The 17710-nt window shown below is 38.7% G+C and overlaps 1 protein-coding gene across 1 annotated transcript in view; it reads left to right on the forward strand.

Moving 5' to 3' along the window:
- Window positions 1-17710, forward strand: part of LOC128901951 (A disintegrin and metalloproteinase with thrombospondin motifs 6-like) — a 175204-nt gene that overhangs the window by 133867 nt on the left and 23627 nt on the right. Inside the window, exons 16-19 of the mRNA XM_054184152.1 lie at window positions 788-911; window positions 2152-2232; window positions 6385-6548; window positions 8231-8369. Coding sequence (XP_054040127.1) covers window positions 788-911; window positions 2152-2232; window positions 6385-6548; window positions 8231-8369 — 508 coding nt within the window. The remainder of the gene's footprint in view (window positions 1-787; window positions 912-2151; window positions 2233-6384; window positions 6549-8230; window positions 8370-17710) is intronic.

Consider the following 17710-nt stretch of genomic DNA (forward strand, 5'->3'; position numbering starts at 1 on the left):
ATCCCAGAAAAAATTGGCAAGTTGCAGTGTTTGTTCTGTTTACAATCTACTTGTAATAGGGATGAATCAATCAGTTATAGGAAGTTAATCGTTCACCATATATAGATTTCTCATAATCAGAAATGTAATGTACTTTTAATGATCAGTTATAGACACCTCTCTTTTTTCCAAAGGCTTTTGAATCCTATCTAATACAGCATGTAATTCAGTCTTTTGCTAAATTTCATTCTACATTCATTCTTACAGTGAAGTAATGTACACTTTATGTTCAACATTATAAAAATAATTGCAAGTTTTGCCTGGAGAATGTGGAAAGATGGTCTATGAAGCTATAAATACCTTTGGGAATAATAATACTATTTATGCTGCATAAATGTTTAAGGAACACACAGCAAATGTTTCCCTTAACAAAGCAATATAGATGGAACACAATTAGCTGTTGTGATATTAAATAAAAAGTCACTAATCATTTATTGATAACTGTAATAATTACATTGTTTGTAAAATGCTGTGAAATCCCTTCCTGAAAGTCGCAGTAGAAATACAAAGTATTTATTAATCAATAATCAATAATTTGGTAACAACCCAAAATTTGGATTGTTCTACTTTTTTATTTTCTTCCTCTGGTAAGCGAAAACCCACTTACGGTAATAGCTTTCAAAAACAGAGTAGATAAAAAGAACAACTGAATATCTCAAACTTGAGGGAAACACTTCAAAAAAACTATGAAGATAATGGTGCAAGAAACCATCATTCTGTTAAAATATTTGTTCTTATCTGTTCTCAGCATGTAGGTTGTGATAATATTTTGGGGTCTGATGCTAAGGAAGATAGATGCCGTGTTTGTGGAGGAGATGGGAGTACATGTGAAGCCATTGAAGGTTTCTTTAACGATTCATTGCCCAGAGGAGGTATGCACATATACATCTATTCTGTTGCACAATGCATTTAGATGATTGTTTAGCAAATAACAGTGCTGCATTGATTTCCAGCATGGCATTGCTGCTGGTCATTTCACTTTGACTCCTTTTGCCTCGTTGTTTCCTTTTTCTGTATTAGTTTGGATTTGTGTCAAATACAATATGTTTCATTACTGAATACTTAGTTCTCATAGTCTTTAATGCACTTTAAAAAGAAGTGGGTGGGGTTTTTTTAATTCATTAGTTATGATTGTATGGTAAAAGTAATTTTGTGTATGATTTTAATGCGTATGGTAGAATATGATATTTAGTCATACATGAAATTTTAGAATAGAAAGAATCCAGAAATGTCTCTTAAGTTCATGTTATTAAGAACTCAGTGTGTATGGGCAATTAGTTGAAAGCTTAGCTCAAAAAAAAAAAAGACAATATTAGTGTTATCAGTTTTGGGTCTCCGAATACAGGAAAAGGATTGATTCACTGGAGTGAGATCAGTTCAGTGAGGATCCACTAAGATTATGGGGACTGGTGCACTTGCCCCTCTGTGAGGAGAGGCACGGGGAATTGGGCTTATTTAGCCTGGAGAAGAGAAGGTGTGTGGGGACCTAGTATCAACCTTCTAATACCTATGATGAGGAGGTTATGGAGAAGATAGAGCCAGACTGCTCACAGTGGTGGGTACACGGTGGGAGGAGAGACAATGGCTATAAATTGAAACAAGACAGATGCTGACCAAATGGAAGGAAAAACTTTTTCCCCAGGAGGACAGTCTAGCAGTAGATTAGGTTGCCAAGACAGGTATTACAGTTTCCATCTTTGGAGGTTTTCATGACTCAGCTGGATAAAGCGCTGAGTAACTTGATCTGATCTCTAGCTGACCCTGCTTGTAGCAGGAAGTTAGACTAAATGACTGTCTGAGGTCCTTTCCAGCCTGAATTTTCCTATGATCATTTTATACATTAATTACTTGTGATACACTGTTGAAAAGACTTTATTACCATTTAAAAAAAGGAATTCCTGACTACATGGTAAATTCTTGCTATCACTTTCAAATTTGTGACTGAAATTTAAAGAGTTTTCCATTATATCACATAAAAGAAAATGTTGAAGTACATTTGAATCCCATATCTCTTACTAATTTTTAATAGTAAGTAATTTATTAATGGTTACTTTTATGACTAATATTGTTTAAGATAAACAACAAGAAATAAAATTTATCTTTATCTTATAGGCTACATGGAAGTGATTCAAATTCCAAGAGGTTCTGTGCACATTGAAATAAAAGAAGTGGCAATGTCAAAGAACTACATTGGTAAGAGCATGGTTTAAATAGCAGACTGTTATTAAGTTAGAGTTTATGATGTGATTTGAAGGTATATTTTCTGGTTTGACCAAATCATACACATAGTAGAAGCAGCAGAGGGAATGGTAGCTGTTAATATTAGGTTGTGGTCAGACAGTTGCAGCAGTTGGTTAGGATGTATTCTCCTGAGTGGAGCTAATGAAATACATCATGTGATTCCTTCTCGTCCACTCAGTGCAAAATCAGGTCAACTTCACTATAGTTCTAATATCTTGAGCTGAAGTGAATGAGGAACACTCAAATGATATACCGTCCCACTCTGAGGTAGCGTCTTCCACCTGGGGAAGTCTCTGATCTTGGGGGATTGTACTGTTTTAAAACACCATTTTATTCTTGGAATGATTATTCATCAACACCCATGATTACTTAAATGCTAACAATACTGTCTCCTTATCTTAAGGCAATTTAATATATTCTCTGTATTTCACAGTGTTTCTGTGTTGCTGTGTTGTAGGGACTTAATGCCATCCCTGTTTTATAGATACGGAAAATGAGGTGCAGAAAAATTAAGTGCTTAATTGAGATCATTCAGGGAGCTTGTGTTAAAGCACAGAATTAAATTCAGATTCCCAGATTATCATTCTTTTCTTTAAAGACTGTGTTAAATTTGCTTTCTGGTTTTTTTTAATACTGATGCATACAAGTCTGGCTTCGTCGAACTCAAGACAACATGCATTTCTGAAAGTCTGTGTACCCTAATTTGCATATGATGCCTGTAAGCGTGAGTTTGAAGGGCAATTATTCTCCTAGGTACATTAATTCCTAAATTGATTATATTGATAATAATGGTACCTTTTACTGTTGAATGCCTACTTTCTGCCTGCCCCCACCCTCTTGTAATTCATCAGATTATCAATATCCTTCCATTCTGCAGAAATAATAACGCCACTACTCCAGCAATAAAGTGGTTATTATTCTTTCAGCAGCATCACGCTGCCCTGGCCCCTCCCCTATGTCAAAATATACTGCGGGTAAGGTTGCTCATATATCCTATATTAACATTTCAAACAGAGGTGGTGGGAAAGGCATACAATGCATCCTATCATGGTCGTTTTCTGCTAAGAACCATATTGTCAAAAGAGCATTTTGTAATGTTGAAATCTACACCAATATTAGTGTCATTATATTTAATACACAGATTCATATTGTATTTCTGATTCCATGGGTAGCTGAAAACCAGAATAAAGAAGATATTCTTAGCTACTACAATTAAGTTTGTTATTCCTTTAATTTATAAGCAGAGGAAAATGATCTGTAAAAGCATTTAGATCAGCACCATCTGTATAAAATGAATGAAAAATGTCAAATTTTTGGCTTAAATAAAAGATATAGGCAACTTCTTTGGTATTTAATCTGGCCACAGATCTAAAAATGTAAAGCAGTACATAAATACTCTTTTAATGTGTGTGTCACAATTTCAAGGGGGTTCCTGAATTTCAGGCTCTCTCCTCACTGCCTTGCTTCATGCCACAGAAGCCCTGGTTAACAGAAATGGGGGATTCCTCTCCTTCACTAGTTCCTTGTGTTTCCAACTTTCAAAGCTGCCGTTATATCCTAATGAAAGATAATTTTAATAAGCCACAGGGGCCATTTCATTTTGTGTTGGGATGTTTTGTACTGTGAGTGTGAACTAGATCACTACTTTAGGATCACCAGTTTCTGGGGAAAGAAAGGCTTCTTGTTTGCTCCCTAAAAAGAACTGTACAAGCATGATGGTAATTAAAAATGAGTTTATTACATTAAAATACATACCTCGATGGTATTGTTTTATATTGTTTTATTTCTTTAGTGGCAGTGTCAACTTCACAGCTCCTTCCCTGTCTTTATGGAGTTCCCTCTGTTTCAGGACAGCTGTTTGTGTGGCCACACCGTGACAACTGATTCAGCTGAAAATAACCATTTACACATATTTTGGTTTATGTGCACTGCTGCCAAATATGCGACCGTAGTCTAAAAAAATCATTTTTTCCATTTGGAAATATACAAAAAAAGGAAAAAATAAAACCCACTTCCTCTGTAGCCCCTCACACTGGCTTCAAGATTTCTTCTTTGTTCCTTTCAGTTAGAAGGCTTTCAAACTAACTTAAACCAAACATCCCACAGTTCCTTAAACTAAGATCCAGTTCTTCTGCAAGCCATGGCCTCAAATTTAGGCTGCAGTTAGACATTTGGCAACTTCAGTTAGCTCAATCAGCTAACTTCATCATTGTCATGTAATTATATTATTGAGCTTCCTCGTTGTCATGTAATTATATTATTGGAATGCTATTCATAGCTGTGTGGCCTTCACCTATGCATAACAACTGACATTAAGCGAATCTATTTACAGAATGCAAATGCATTTTTCTTTGGAGGTCAGACAAGTAAAAAATGAACTGCTTTACTTCTGGGTATTACATTAGTTTAAGTGTATATAGCATACATACAATTGATAGCATATAATTTCAGAATGATTAATTATGTAAACAATGTATGAGAATGTTTGTTCTCCTGCGCTCATTTATATGTCTCATTTGTTGTTGTTCATATGTCTCAAATAATATAAGTAAAGAATTCACTTCATTATTTGCTCTTAGACATACTGATGAGAAAATGTTTGGGACTGAGAGGGTACAGTAAGAAACTTTAATGTCTTGGTGGCTTTGGGAGACCCTGTGACCCTCTTTTAATTAAGCTAGATTTTATGAAAGCAAGATGGATAGAAATTTTTTGCCATGTGGAAATAAGACCACTAATAAAAAAAAAATACTGATGTTCAACTGTAACATAGTTATTTCATATACCCGCTTAAAATACATAAATAGTGGAAGTACTATTCCTTTCTTTTAGTACAGTACTGCTTGCAATTTTTCTTCTATACTCACTTTTTTTACTGTCTCCTTGTACTACAAAACCTATATAGACAATAAGGAATTTGAATTACTTTGAGAAGTGAATGTGTCGGAGCTAGTTTCTTCACTCAAAGTGCATGTGTGTTTCCAGAGTAAATCCAGGGAAGTCAATGGAATAAGATTTATGCTATGGAAAGACATTCCTTTACAGACCTTATGGGTCTGATGGAAATGTTTACTAATCCCTGCTGAATATGGCTGTCACCAACAGAATGTTACTGCCTCCCAACTATCTCCTGTTGATATGAATGCTCTCTCATCTCTTTTAGAAAATTTGAGCATCATTCAGACATTTTCCCTAACTGTTTAAGGTATCCATCTGTCTGCACAGATGTAGCTGACAATAGAACTTGATCCTAAGTTGTCTTACTCTTTATGATTGTGACGTGAGTTTGTGAATTCCCAATCTAGTAAAGTCAGTGATTTGTCTCAACAAAAAATGACATGTCTGATCATGTATTTCCAACCATCATTTTGCCTTTAAGAACATGTTTTATTTAAAGTTAACATGAATGCTGAATAACTCTGTAATCTTCACCTTAAGTCAAGAAGTCAATGTCGAATTAATGTAATATTCACCTTAAGATACAAAGTCAGTTTCTTATTTAGAAATTTAATTGAATATTATTGATAAAAAAACCCCAAATATAAGTCCCTGAATAATATCTGCTTGTCCGGGCTAATTGGTCAGTTAGCTAAGAAATTTATGTTTTGTCTACAGTACTTTTATGGTTAAGGCTGTAAATTAGGTATAATAAAATATCTTGGCAGATTAAATAGCTAGCATTTGTGTTTGCAGTAGAAATATCTTGGATTTATGCTTTAATAAGGGAAAAAAAAACAGTGGACAAAGACAACAAAGCAAGAGCTGATTGGGACCATATGTCAGACTCAGTGTTCCTTCTCTTTTTTTTTTTCCTCTGCACATTATCTGAGATACCTATCCCATGCCCCAACATCTTAATCTAAAGATTAGATTGATAATTGATTATACATTTGAGACCTACACATATCTTAAGTAGAACAGCATACATTGCACACGGGCTCATATTTTGACCAGGGCTAAAGAAAAGGTTTTATATTGCTTGAAAAAACAGTGATGTTGCACTGAAGTTCACGTACTTCTAACAGATTAGTAGTTTAATTTGCAATGGCTTCTCCATTATAAATGCTGCTTCCAATTTTTAGGTGGCTTGTATTTTTTTTTAAGCTTTAAAATCTGAAGAGGATGACTACTATATTAATGGTGCCTGGACTATTGACTGGCCAAGAAAGTTTGATGTTGCTGGAACAGCTTTCTATTACAAGAGGCCAACAGATGAACCAGAGTCTTTGGAAGCACTAGGCCCTACTTCAGAAAATCTCATAGTCATGGTAAAGTTATAATTAATATATTTCTGAAATGTGAAATATATATTTATGTTCTTAGGAAAGACAAGGCCATTAATGAAATCAAAATAGATTGTGTTTACAAAGAGTGTACAGCTTGCCTAGTTGGGACTAGCTGGGACACAACTTCTTAACACAGCTTGCTTATCTTTCAAAACTGACAGGCAAACATTGTGATGAAAAAGGGATAAAGTCAGAAGAACCCCAGGAAATCTCACAGAAGATGCCCCATCTGTGTTAAATGTGCTTTGGAATAATGGTAGCAGAAATTGTAAACAGGGCGTATAATGTATCTCTGCATACTGCTGATACATGGAAGTTTTAAGATATAGCATGACAGTTCCTGACAGTTCTGTAGATGTCAGTGGTTTTAAGTCTGGCCTGAGTGTGAAGCATACTTTTACCATAGCAAGAGTATCATGATTTTACCTGTATTAAAGTATGTTGCTGTGACATACATTGCTCTGAATAGATTGTACAAATTCTGCAAATGTATCAGAAGATGTGATCAGGGTCCTGGTACCCTGTCTCTGACGGTAGGCAATAGTGAGCCTACTGTTGCTCTACTGTGTTGAGGAGGAGTATAAGAACAGGGTGATACTTGCCCAGTATATTCTATCAACTGCCAGATTTGCAGTTCAGGGATTGCTTGAGCCAGACAGGATATTTTTGTGTATAGAATAATATTCACATTTTAGGTGACATTTTCAAACACACAAATCCTGTTTTTTCTGCTATAGCTGTGAATAAGCTAGAGTCCATATAGAATGAGTTACACAATGATTAATAGTGCCTTTTCTCATTCAGTCAGTGCCACTGATTTTCTTACTGAAAGTTCTCTGCTCTTTTGTCCAATGGAGATATGCAGATATGCCTCCGCAAAATATCACAGAACGTAGAAGGGGATGAGAAATAGCTCTAAGATGTGTCAGATTGCTTCATCTTAACATGATATATATTAGCATTGGACAGGTGGTATGTGGAAGTGCAATTCAACAGTGAGGATAGACAAAAATCTCATAGTGATTGTTGCACTTCCATCTGTATCACTTGCAGTGGTATATCTGCAGCGAGAGTTTTGATATTCCTTTAAAGGAACCACAAGTGAGATTCCACCAAGCTAATGCTGTTGGCTATTGCATTAGGGGAAAACAATGACCTCGGCAATAGTCTGTTGCTGTTACTATTATTATTATTATTATAGTCACTAGAAGTGTAAGCAAGGGCAGAGCTAGGTTCATAATTGCTATGTGAGTAGCTCCTCACAAGATTGCAGTGAGGACTGATGCATGTATGCACAGTAATATCCTTAACCAACTTTGACCTCATGTAATTATTCAGCTACCAAATTAACATCTATTAAGACATTACTTTTATGAAAACTGGCTTTTTAGAACAATTATGTCAAGCATAAAGAACTTACAGAAGTTATAAAGTTGTGTCAAGGGAAAAAAAGACAAAGCTCACCTTAGACAATATTACTTTTCTTTTATATATATTTTAAAAGTTAGTCTAGATTCTTTTGGGAATACCTAAAAGAACTGCTATGGCTTCCTTTATTACTTTTTTCCATTCCACAGAACATAACACATATCTAGATTAAATGTCACTGTAGTTGCTCTCTGCTTGCCTGTTTTAATGGTATAACCAGTTGTTTTCAACTACAGATTCTGCTACAGGAACAAAATTTGGGTATAAGGTATAAATTCAGTGTTCCCATCTCTCACACTGGCAGTGGAGACAATGAAGTTGGCTTTGCATGGAATCATCTGCCTTGGTCAGAATGTTCTGCTACTTGTATTGGAGGTAAGACACCAGGCAGTCAAGCTTCAGGGTAAACTGAATTGCAAGATACTGGTTACTACACAATTATGTAGGTAACTAATTGAAAATATTTCTTTCAGACATGCCTCAAACCTTGTAGTGAAAGAACATTTATTTTATCACAATGGATTTTGTTGTTTTCAAGTACATTTAATATGTTCAGATCTTTTTGTTAAATACAGTGTATCTTGGCACAGTGTGTCTCTGTCTGCTGATGCTTCTGAGATTCTATTGAAGCTGGGATGTTTGCTTTTCACAGGAGCTTTCTTGGTAAAGGACATCAGAAGTTTCAAGTAAGGAGATTAAAAACCAGAAGGCAAATAAGTCAACTGTAAATAAAGGGATGTGTCTCTGTGTGTTTGTAGGTATGCTTCACAAGATCCTAGTCAGCCCTCCTATCCTCCAGCCACCAAAGTTTAGGATACATACTAGCAGCTCCTCTGTAGCAGATATAACAACTCAATTATACTTCCAGCCCATAGCAGTATTTGAGAATTGTTGCCTATTGGCAGCAGTGGGGGATTTGTAGGTTGTCCCATATGATTCATCATGGGTGCCTTTTGCCCACAATTTACTATATTCCTAATCCTCCCTCTAGTGGCCACCAATGCAATTCTTTACCTCTGGCTGGGAGAGCAGGACAGTTGGCTTCCTTCAAAGCCAACACCATTGCTGCTGCATGGACTGGTGAGTAGAAGTGCTGTGTGAACAGTATCTTTCTTCTCTCTGGAGACTGAATGCATCATCTCCCCAACATACCTCAGTTTCAGAAGATATGGGAGAGAGCTTTAAATCTGCCTCAGAATTTCAGTTTTCTACTGCACTGCACACTGCCCATAGCAAGAAGACGACACTATATTTTTTTAAAGAACCTTTGCACCAAATATTTGTCCTTTTCCTTTTTTTTATGGCTACTGGATCAGCATGACTCATCTTTCTGCTCGATCCTGCTGTGGCTGTTACTAGTTGTTTGCTGTTTAAATACAGCAGTTTGCTTATCCATATGCAAGATACAAATGAAAGCACAAATTCTATTCTGTGCAGCTAAATAAAGTCTTGAAACAAAATAGAGGAAGGTGCCAAACTTTTCCAATATTTTTATTGTTCATTTGTTGGATTCTTGTTATCAAATGAGTGACAGATTGCTTTTTTAACTACTATTTTAACATGGAAAAGGAATGTTTTAAATGATTTTAAAAAAATCTCATAGCAAAAGACAGTTCCAAGTATCAGAACCTTACAAGGACTGCCAAATCCTATTTTTATGATGGCAATGAGTTAATGATCTTTTTAAAGTCATGGTAAAACTCCTGTTGATTTAGGTAGAGACAAGATTTTAGCCATGGATCTTCTGTCATGCAGGTCATTGGCACTTCACAGATCCGAAAGTATACAACAGAAAAAACAATTGGCTCTGAAGGAGTAGGCACTTGTCTAAATAAGAACATTTTGACATAATTAACTTTTAAGGGGAGATTTGTGAATCTGTGATAACTGCATACATTTATTATTCATTTGAACTTTGCAGGGTGAGGGAAAGATTTTCTTCAGTAGCTTACGGTGGCTAAACCAGGTACTTTTCTCTCCTTTCAGCTTAGTATGAGGATATACTACAGTCACTTATTTTCATTGAGCTCTGTGCTCAGGGAATAAATGTTTCATTTAGCTATGATTCATGTTAAAAACTGTATCTGCTTTCTACATATGAGTACCTGCTATTCCCCCTAGTTTATGAAGCACCTTTTGCCATATGCCAAAAGAAAACACAATTCTAAATCCACTATGATCCACTAAATCTACAGTGATCATCTAGTCCAACTGCCTGACCAATTCAGGGCTGAACAAAAGTTAAAGCATGTTGTTAAGGGCATTGTCCAAATGCCTCTTAAACACTGACAGGCTTGGGGCATCGACTACCTCTCTAGGAAGCCTGTTCCAGTGTTTGACCACCTCTCGGTAAAGAAATTCTTCCTAATGTCCAGTCTAAACCTCCCCGGCACAGCTTTGAACCATTCCCATGCGTCCTATCACTGGATCCCAGGGAGAAGAGATCAGCACCTCCCTCTCCACTTGCCCTCCTCAGGAAGCTGCAGAGAGCAATGAGGTTGCCCCTCAGCCTCCTTCTCTCCAAACTAGACAACCCCAGAGTCCTCAGCTGCTTCTCATAGGACATGCCCTCCAGCCCTTTCACCAGCTTTGTTGCCCTCCTCTGGATGCATTCAAGGACCTGAACATCCTTCTTAAATTGTGAGGCCCAGAACTGCACACAGTGCTCCAGGTGAGGCCGCACCAACGCTGAATACAGTGGGATAATCATCTCTTTTGACCAGCTGGTTATGCTGTGTTGGATGCACCCCAGGATGCAGTTTGCCCTCTTGGCTGCCAGGGCCCACTGCTGACTCCTATTGAGCCTGCTGTCAACCTGCTCCCCCAGATCCCTTTCCGCAGGGCTGCTCTCCAGCCACTCCTCTCCCAATTTATTCTTGTGCCTGGCATTACTCCTTCCCAGGTGCAGAATCCAGCATTTGTTCTTGTTAAGTTTCATGCCACTGATGATTTCCCAGTGCTCCAATCTACCTAGATCCCTCTGCAAGGCCTCTTGTCTCTCAAGAGGGTCAACAGCATCTCCCAGTTTGGTATCATCAGCAAACTTGCTAATGGTGCATTCAACTCCTTGTGTATTTAATAGTGTAGATTGTGTATTTAGTAGTGTCCTTCATGTTAAAGGAGAAAAGAACAAAATGTTCCATAGTTGCTCTGCAAGTGAGCATCATATCCTGTAGAATGAATTAAGCAGAAATCATGTCTCCAAAAGCTGAGTTTTATTTTGGTCTTTTCTTGCTTTTTTCTAAAAATAGGTTCTTCAGATTTACAAGGTAGTTAAAAGAGCTTGCCTGGTAACAGGCAACTCTGTTCTTTTCCTGGAGTCATGTACTCATATATAGGATGAGAATATAATTTCATTCATTTTTAATATCTGTCTCATAGTATCTGTTCTTAGGCTTGGAAATCCAGAATTGCAGCTTTTCTTTTTGTATACTAGAACCAATATTTTCTATATTGAAAAACTTTTCTTTAAAATACAGATTTATACTATCTGAGCCAGTCTTTCCTCTCAGGGAACGTTATGTAAAACTGAGCTACATGTATTTTCCATATTAATTCCCTTTCCTGAAAGTTCACTGATAAGTGTTCTACTCTGAGTCAAGAGTTTTCGGAAGGAAAGTTTTTTACTATCTTGTATAGGTCTTTATAGCTGGTGTCAGACTTGGACAAGACTACAGCAAACCAATGCCAGAGAATACCAGAATGTACAGTGCAAGTTTATCTAGACAGAGAAGAGTGGAAGAGCAAAGAACACAGGGAATTTAGAAGGGATGGATGGATGAACAGTTTGCTGGAATTCAGAAAAAACTGATGACAACAACAGAAGACTTTTTAAGGACCTGATAAATTAATTATTTAATGAGAAAAATCTAAGAAAGGGGAAACTAGAATACATGAAAAAAATACATAGATACATAAAAAAATATACATAGATAAAAAATACATAGATAAAACAATAAAATGAAGGCTGGAAAGAGAAGGAGAAAGTGCTAAAATAGAAAAGGGTGATATATATCAGTTACAGATCACAGATTTGCAGTTTATTTACTCTCATGCCTGTCTTTAGTTATATGATATCTTTTAGGTTTCCAAGGGCAAGTATATGACTTCAGCCAGATCCATAAGTAATAAGAAAGTGAACTGCTGGTGGTATTGTATAAAAAAAATCCAATAAAGGAAAAAAATCCTTCTGTGTATTTTTACTTTTGTATACATTAAAAATAAACTCCAATAAGTGCATACCCCTGGTATTTTTTTATTTTCTTCCACACTTAATAGAATTCTAGCAATAAATGACAACAAATGACAGCATTTATTATCTGGAATTTACCAGGTACCCTAAGCGTTGGGTTTGATTTCATTCATTCTATTAGAGTTCATCTCCAGATGAGTCAAATATCTTACATATTCATGTCTTCTTATGAAATATTCAGTCATTATATTATTATAAATAAATTGATTGCTGTCCAGTTTCCTTTGCTGCTCATCACTCTTGTAGAGCAGTGCCTACTATGTTTTTCTTTCATGCACTCAGATGAATTATGAAACTGTCTTTAGACAAATAAAATATACTTGTCCTCATCAAAGTAAATGTAAGTTTGTCTCTGTGATGCACATAGAATAGCTTGGGTTGGAAGGGACCTTTAAAGGTCATCAAGTCCAACCTCCCCTGCAATGAGCTGGGACATCTTCAACTAGATCAGGGTGCTCATAGCCCCGTCCAGCCTGACCTTGACTGTTTCCAGGGATGGGGCATCTACCAACTCTCTGGGCAACCTGTTCCAGTGTTACACCACCCTCATTGTAAAAAATCTCTTCCTTATATCTAGTCTGAATCTACCCTCTTTTAGTTTAAAGCCATTACCCCTTGTTGTATTGCAACAGGCCCTGCTAAAAAGTCTGTCCCCATCTTTCCTGTAGGCCCCCTTTTAAGTACTGAAAGGCTGCAATAAGGTCTCCCTGGAGCCTTCTCTTCTCCAGGCTGAATAACCCCAACTCTCTCAGCCTGTCCTCATAGGAGAGGTACTCCAGCCCTCTGATCATCTTCATGGCCCTCCTCTGGACCCGTTCCAACAGGTCCGTGTCCTTCTTGTGCTGAGGGCTCTGGAGCTGGACACAGTACTCCAGGTGGGGTCTCACCAGAGCAGAGTAGAGGGGAAGAATCACCTCCCTCGACCTGCTGGCCAGGCTTGCAGGTCAGCCTTTGATGCAGCCCAGGATGCGGTTGGCTTTCTGGGCTGCGAGTGCACATTGCCCGCTCATGTTGAGCTTCTCATCCACCAGCACCCCCAAGTCCTTCTCCTCAGGGCTGCTCTCAAGCCATCCTCTGCCCAACCTGTATTTGTGCCTGGGATTGCCATGACCCAGGGGCAGGACCTTGCACTTGGCCTGGTTAACTTCATGAGGTTCACACAGGCCCACCTCTCAAGCTTGTCCAGGACCCTCTGGATGGTGTCCCTTCCCTCCAGTGTGTCAACCACTCCACACAGCTTGATGTCGTTGTCAAACTTGCTGAGGGTGCACTCGATCTCACTGTCCATGTCACTGACAAAGATGTTAAACAGCACTGGTCCCAGTACTGACCCCTGAGGAACGTCACTCGTCACTGGTTTCCACATGGACGTTGAGCCATTGACCACAACCCTTTGGGTGCAGCCATCCAGCCAGTTCTTTATCCACCAAGTGGTCCATCCATCAAATCCATGCCTTTCCAATGCAGAGACCAGGATGTCATGCAGGACAGTGTCAAATACTTTGCATAAGTCCAGGTAAAGGACATCTGTTGCTCTCCCCTTATCTACCAATGCTGTAATGCTGTCGTAGAAGGCCACCAAATGTGTCAGGCATGGCTTGCCCTTAGTGAAGCCATGTTGGCTGTCACCGATCACCTCCTTATTTTCCATGTGCCTTAGCAGAGATTCCAGGAGGATCTGCTCCATGATCTTGCCAGGCACAGAGGTGAGACTGACTGGTCTGTAGTTCCCTGGGTCTTCCTTTTTTCCCTTTTTGAAAATGGGGGCTATATTTCGCCTTTTGCAGTCAGTGGGAACTTCACCAGACTGCCTCAACTTCTCAAATATGATGGCTAGTGGCTTAGCAACTTCATCCGCCGGTTCCCTCAGGACCCATGGATGGATTTCATCAGGTCCCATGGACTTATGCACCTTCAGGTTCCTCAGATGGTCTTGAACATGATCTTCTCCTACAGTTGTCAGTTCTTCATTCTCACAGCCCCTGTCTTTGCCTTCTGCAACTTGGGTGGTGTGGTCAGAGCCCTTGCCGGTGAAGGCCGAGGCGAAAAAGTCATTCAGCACCTCAGCCTTCTCCATATCCTGGGTGACCAGGTCTCCTGTCTCCTTCCGGAGAGGGCCCACATCTTCCCTAGTCTTACCTTTATCCCTGATGTACTTCTAGAAGTTTTTCTTGTTGTCCTTGATGTCCCTAGCCAGATTTAATTCTATCTGGGCTTTAGCTTGCCTAACCTGATCCCTGTCTGCTCTGACAGTTTCTCTGTATTCCTCCCAGGCTACCTGTCCTTGCTTCCACCCTCTGTAGGCCTCCTTCTTGTTTTTGAGCTTGTCCAGGAGCTCCTTCTTCATCCATGCAGGTCTCCTGGCATTTTTGCCTGACTTCTTTCTTGGGATGCACCGCTCCTGAGCTTGGAGGAGGTGATCCTTGAATACTAACCAGCTCTCTTGGGCCCCTCTTCCCTCCAGTGCTTATTCCCATGTTACCCTGCCAAGCAGGTCCCTCAAGAGGCCAAAGTCTGCTCTCCTGAAGTCCAGGGTAGTGAGCTTGCTGTGCACCTTCCTTGCTGCTCTAAGGATCTTGAATTCTACCATTTCATGATCACTGCAGCCGAGGCTACCCTTGAGCTTGACATTCCCCACCAGCCCCTCCTTGTTGGTAAGGACAAGGTCCAGCATAGTTCCTGACCTCGTTGGTTCCTCTACCGTTTGGAGAAGAAAGTTGTCATTGACACATTCCAAGAACTTCCTGGATTTCTTGTGCCCTGCTTTGTGTTGTCCCTCCAACAGATATCAGGGTGGTTGAGGTCCCCCATGAGGACCAGGGTCTGTGAACGCGATGCTGCTCCTATCTGTCTATGGAGGGCCTCATCCACTCTGTTGTCCTGGTCAGGTGGCCTGTAGCAGACCCCTACCGTAATGTCCCCTGCCCCTGCGTTCTCTTTAATCTTGACCCATAAGCTCTCTGTGGAGTCTCCATCCATGCCCAGGTGGAGCTCCATGGACTCCAGCTGTTCATTGACATAGAGGACAACACCCCCTCCTTGTCTCCCCTGCCTGTCCTTCCTGAAGAGTCTGTATCCCTCCATTCCAATGCTCCAGTCATAGGAGCCATCCCACCATGTCTCCGTGATGCCAATGAGATCATAGCTCTGGAGGCGTGCGCGCGTCTCTAACTCCTCTTGCTTGTTTCCCATACTATGTGCATTTGCATAGAGGCACTTCAGCTGGGCGCCCAATGAAGCTGAGTCACTGGCTGGAGTGGCTGCATTTCCTTCCTGCTGCTCTTCAGGTGGCCTTCCTTGGAGGTGTTTTATCTGTGACTCCCCAGTTTCTATTGCCTCAGGAGCCCCTGACTCTTCTCCATAAGACTTGGAGTGTGCTGCGGCCTACCCAGCACATCTCGGAGCAACAGGTTGAGGGCCTTCACTGTCCTCATAGGAGAGGTGTTCTATCCCTCTGATCATCTTTAAGGCCCTCCTCTGGACCTGCTCCAACAGGTCCATGTCTTTCCTGTGCTGAGGACTCCAGAGCTGGACACAGTACTCCAGGTGGGGTCTCACCAGAGCAGAGTAGATCTTGTGATGTGATGAGTGAGCTCACAAAGTATGTCTGGATTAACCAGCATGCACTAGTTTTAGTGATGAAAGATTTACTATGTATTGGTACTGGCATCTTTATAATTAACTGTTGCAATCTCAAACCATGGTTTTTGGGGACTGCTTTTAAAAACAGATATAGCATTTACATGCCTGCGATTTTAATTTAAGAATAAAATGTGCTCCATGTAATTTAAAATTTTGCTATTGAAAGTCATGCAGACTGTTTGTGAATTGAAATCTGCAAAACATCTCAGTTCTCTGTAGAATATGGTCACTAAACCACTGGTGTTTTGTTTTCTATTAGAATTGCATTGACCAGTCATGAGGGCATTTTATGTCTTTTTATTATAAACTATAGATCTGTAGATTTGAAAGCAGAGTTTTTCTGTCTAACTGCTTGTAATTATTCCCCCAAGAGTTTAAATGAACTTGTTTAGCTGTGCTTTTTAGATTATTTTAAGAGAGACCATATACTCAGAGAAGAGTTGATAATTTAAAAAGGTTTTTTTTCAAGGCTCACAGGGCATAACCATGTTGTAGCTGCAACAAGTGGGTAAAAACTGTACTTCCAGACTTTTCCATTTCTTTTTCTTGACTTAAAGTTAGAATCTGAATTCTGTTCCTGAGATGTTATTTTAAATAATACTGTAATTAGACAGCAATGATGTAAAGTTTCCTTAATCCATACCTATGTTTCTTGTATCACAAAGCACATACTGTGTGGCAAGATGCTGCAGAACATTTTAAAACTGGATTAACGTATCTGCCGGGCATGGATTAAAGATTCTTCACTGTGTTAGTGAATAGTGGTAAATGCTGTTTTAGGGGTGATATGCTACCTGACCAGCATTCAATAAATAACATGGCTGGTTTAAATTTTTTTAAAACCTGAGCACAATGTTACTTTGTGTTCATAGTACTTCAGAATACTTTCTTATTACATAGCTCCTCAGAAACTCAGAAATGAATTTACTGTAGCTGCCAATTTTTAGCCAAAGCCTGGAAGGAAATGTGTCTGATGGCAGTAGGAAATATAGTGAAAACATAGCATCAATATCTATGTTATCCCATAAATATATTTGAGAGAATAGTATGCATCCTTAAAATGCTTAATTATAAAGTGTGTATAAATTATTAATTTTTTAAGCAATTTGCAGCTTGTGATAGACAGGATAAGTGATTATTCATCAGAGCTGAACTAGCAGCACTATATTACTAGCATTGCTGTTTAGCTAGTCCTTTTAAATATTATTTCTCCTCATGGTGAAGTTTGAGCAGAAAATTGCATAAGAAATACTCCTACTCAGGCTGTCAGATCTGATTTTAATTATTCTCATCTGTTGGCAGTGCTTACGTAGATTATAGAATTTAAAGTGAATCTTGCCACAGCTTCTCAAATATTTAGATCTCCCACTTATTTGTCAAGAAAGAAAGGAAGAGATTATAAAGGAAAGCCTAATCTGGTAAACATTTTTCTCTCTTTTTCATGCTGCAATTGATATGTCTTTCCTCTACTAAAATAGTACTGAAGGAGTAAAGAACTGAAGAAAATCATCTCTTACGCTGTGTGTGTGTATATATATATAAAAATATATATAACAACAACATTGAAGTGCTAACTGATTTGAAATTTTGAAGATAACTAAAGATCTAGAAAGAAAATGAAAATGAGGTAAAGTGTAACAAGATAGGTCGTGCTTGACTAGCTAGATGTATTTTAATATATAACTAATTTTCTAGACCAAGGAAATGTAGTAGGTTAATTCTAGACTTTCCTAAGACTTTTGTTGTCACCTACATTTAATAAAGAATTAGAAATTATTAGTAGACAAGAAGCATGCTTAAAATGTAAATTACTGGGCCAAAA

The sequence above is a fragment of the Rissa tridactyla genome, chromosome W (genome assembly GCF_028500815.1).
Source record: "Rissa tridactyla isolate bRisTri1 chromosome W, bRisTri1.patW.cur.20221130, whole genome shotgun sequence".
Classification (NCBI taxonomy): Eukaryota; Metazoa; Chordata; class Aves; order Charadriiformes; family Laridae; genus Rissa; species Rissa tridactyla.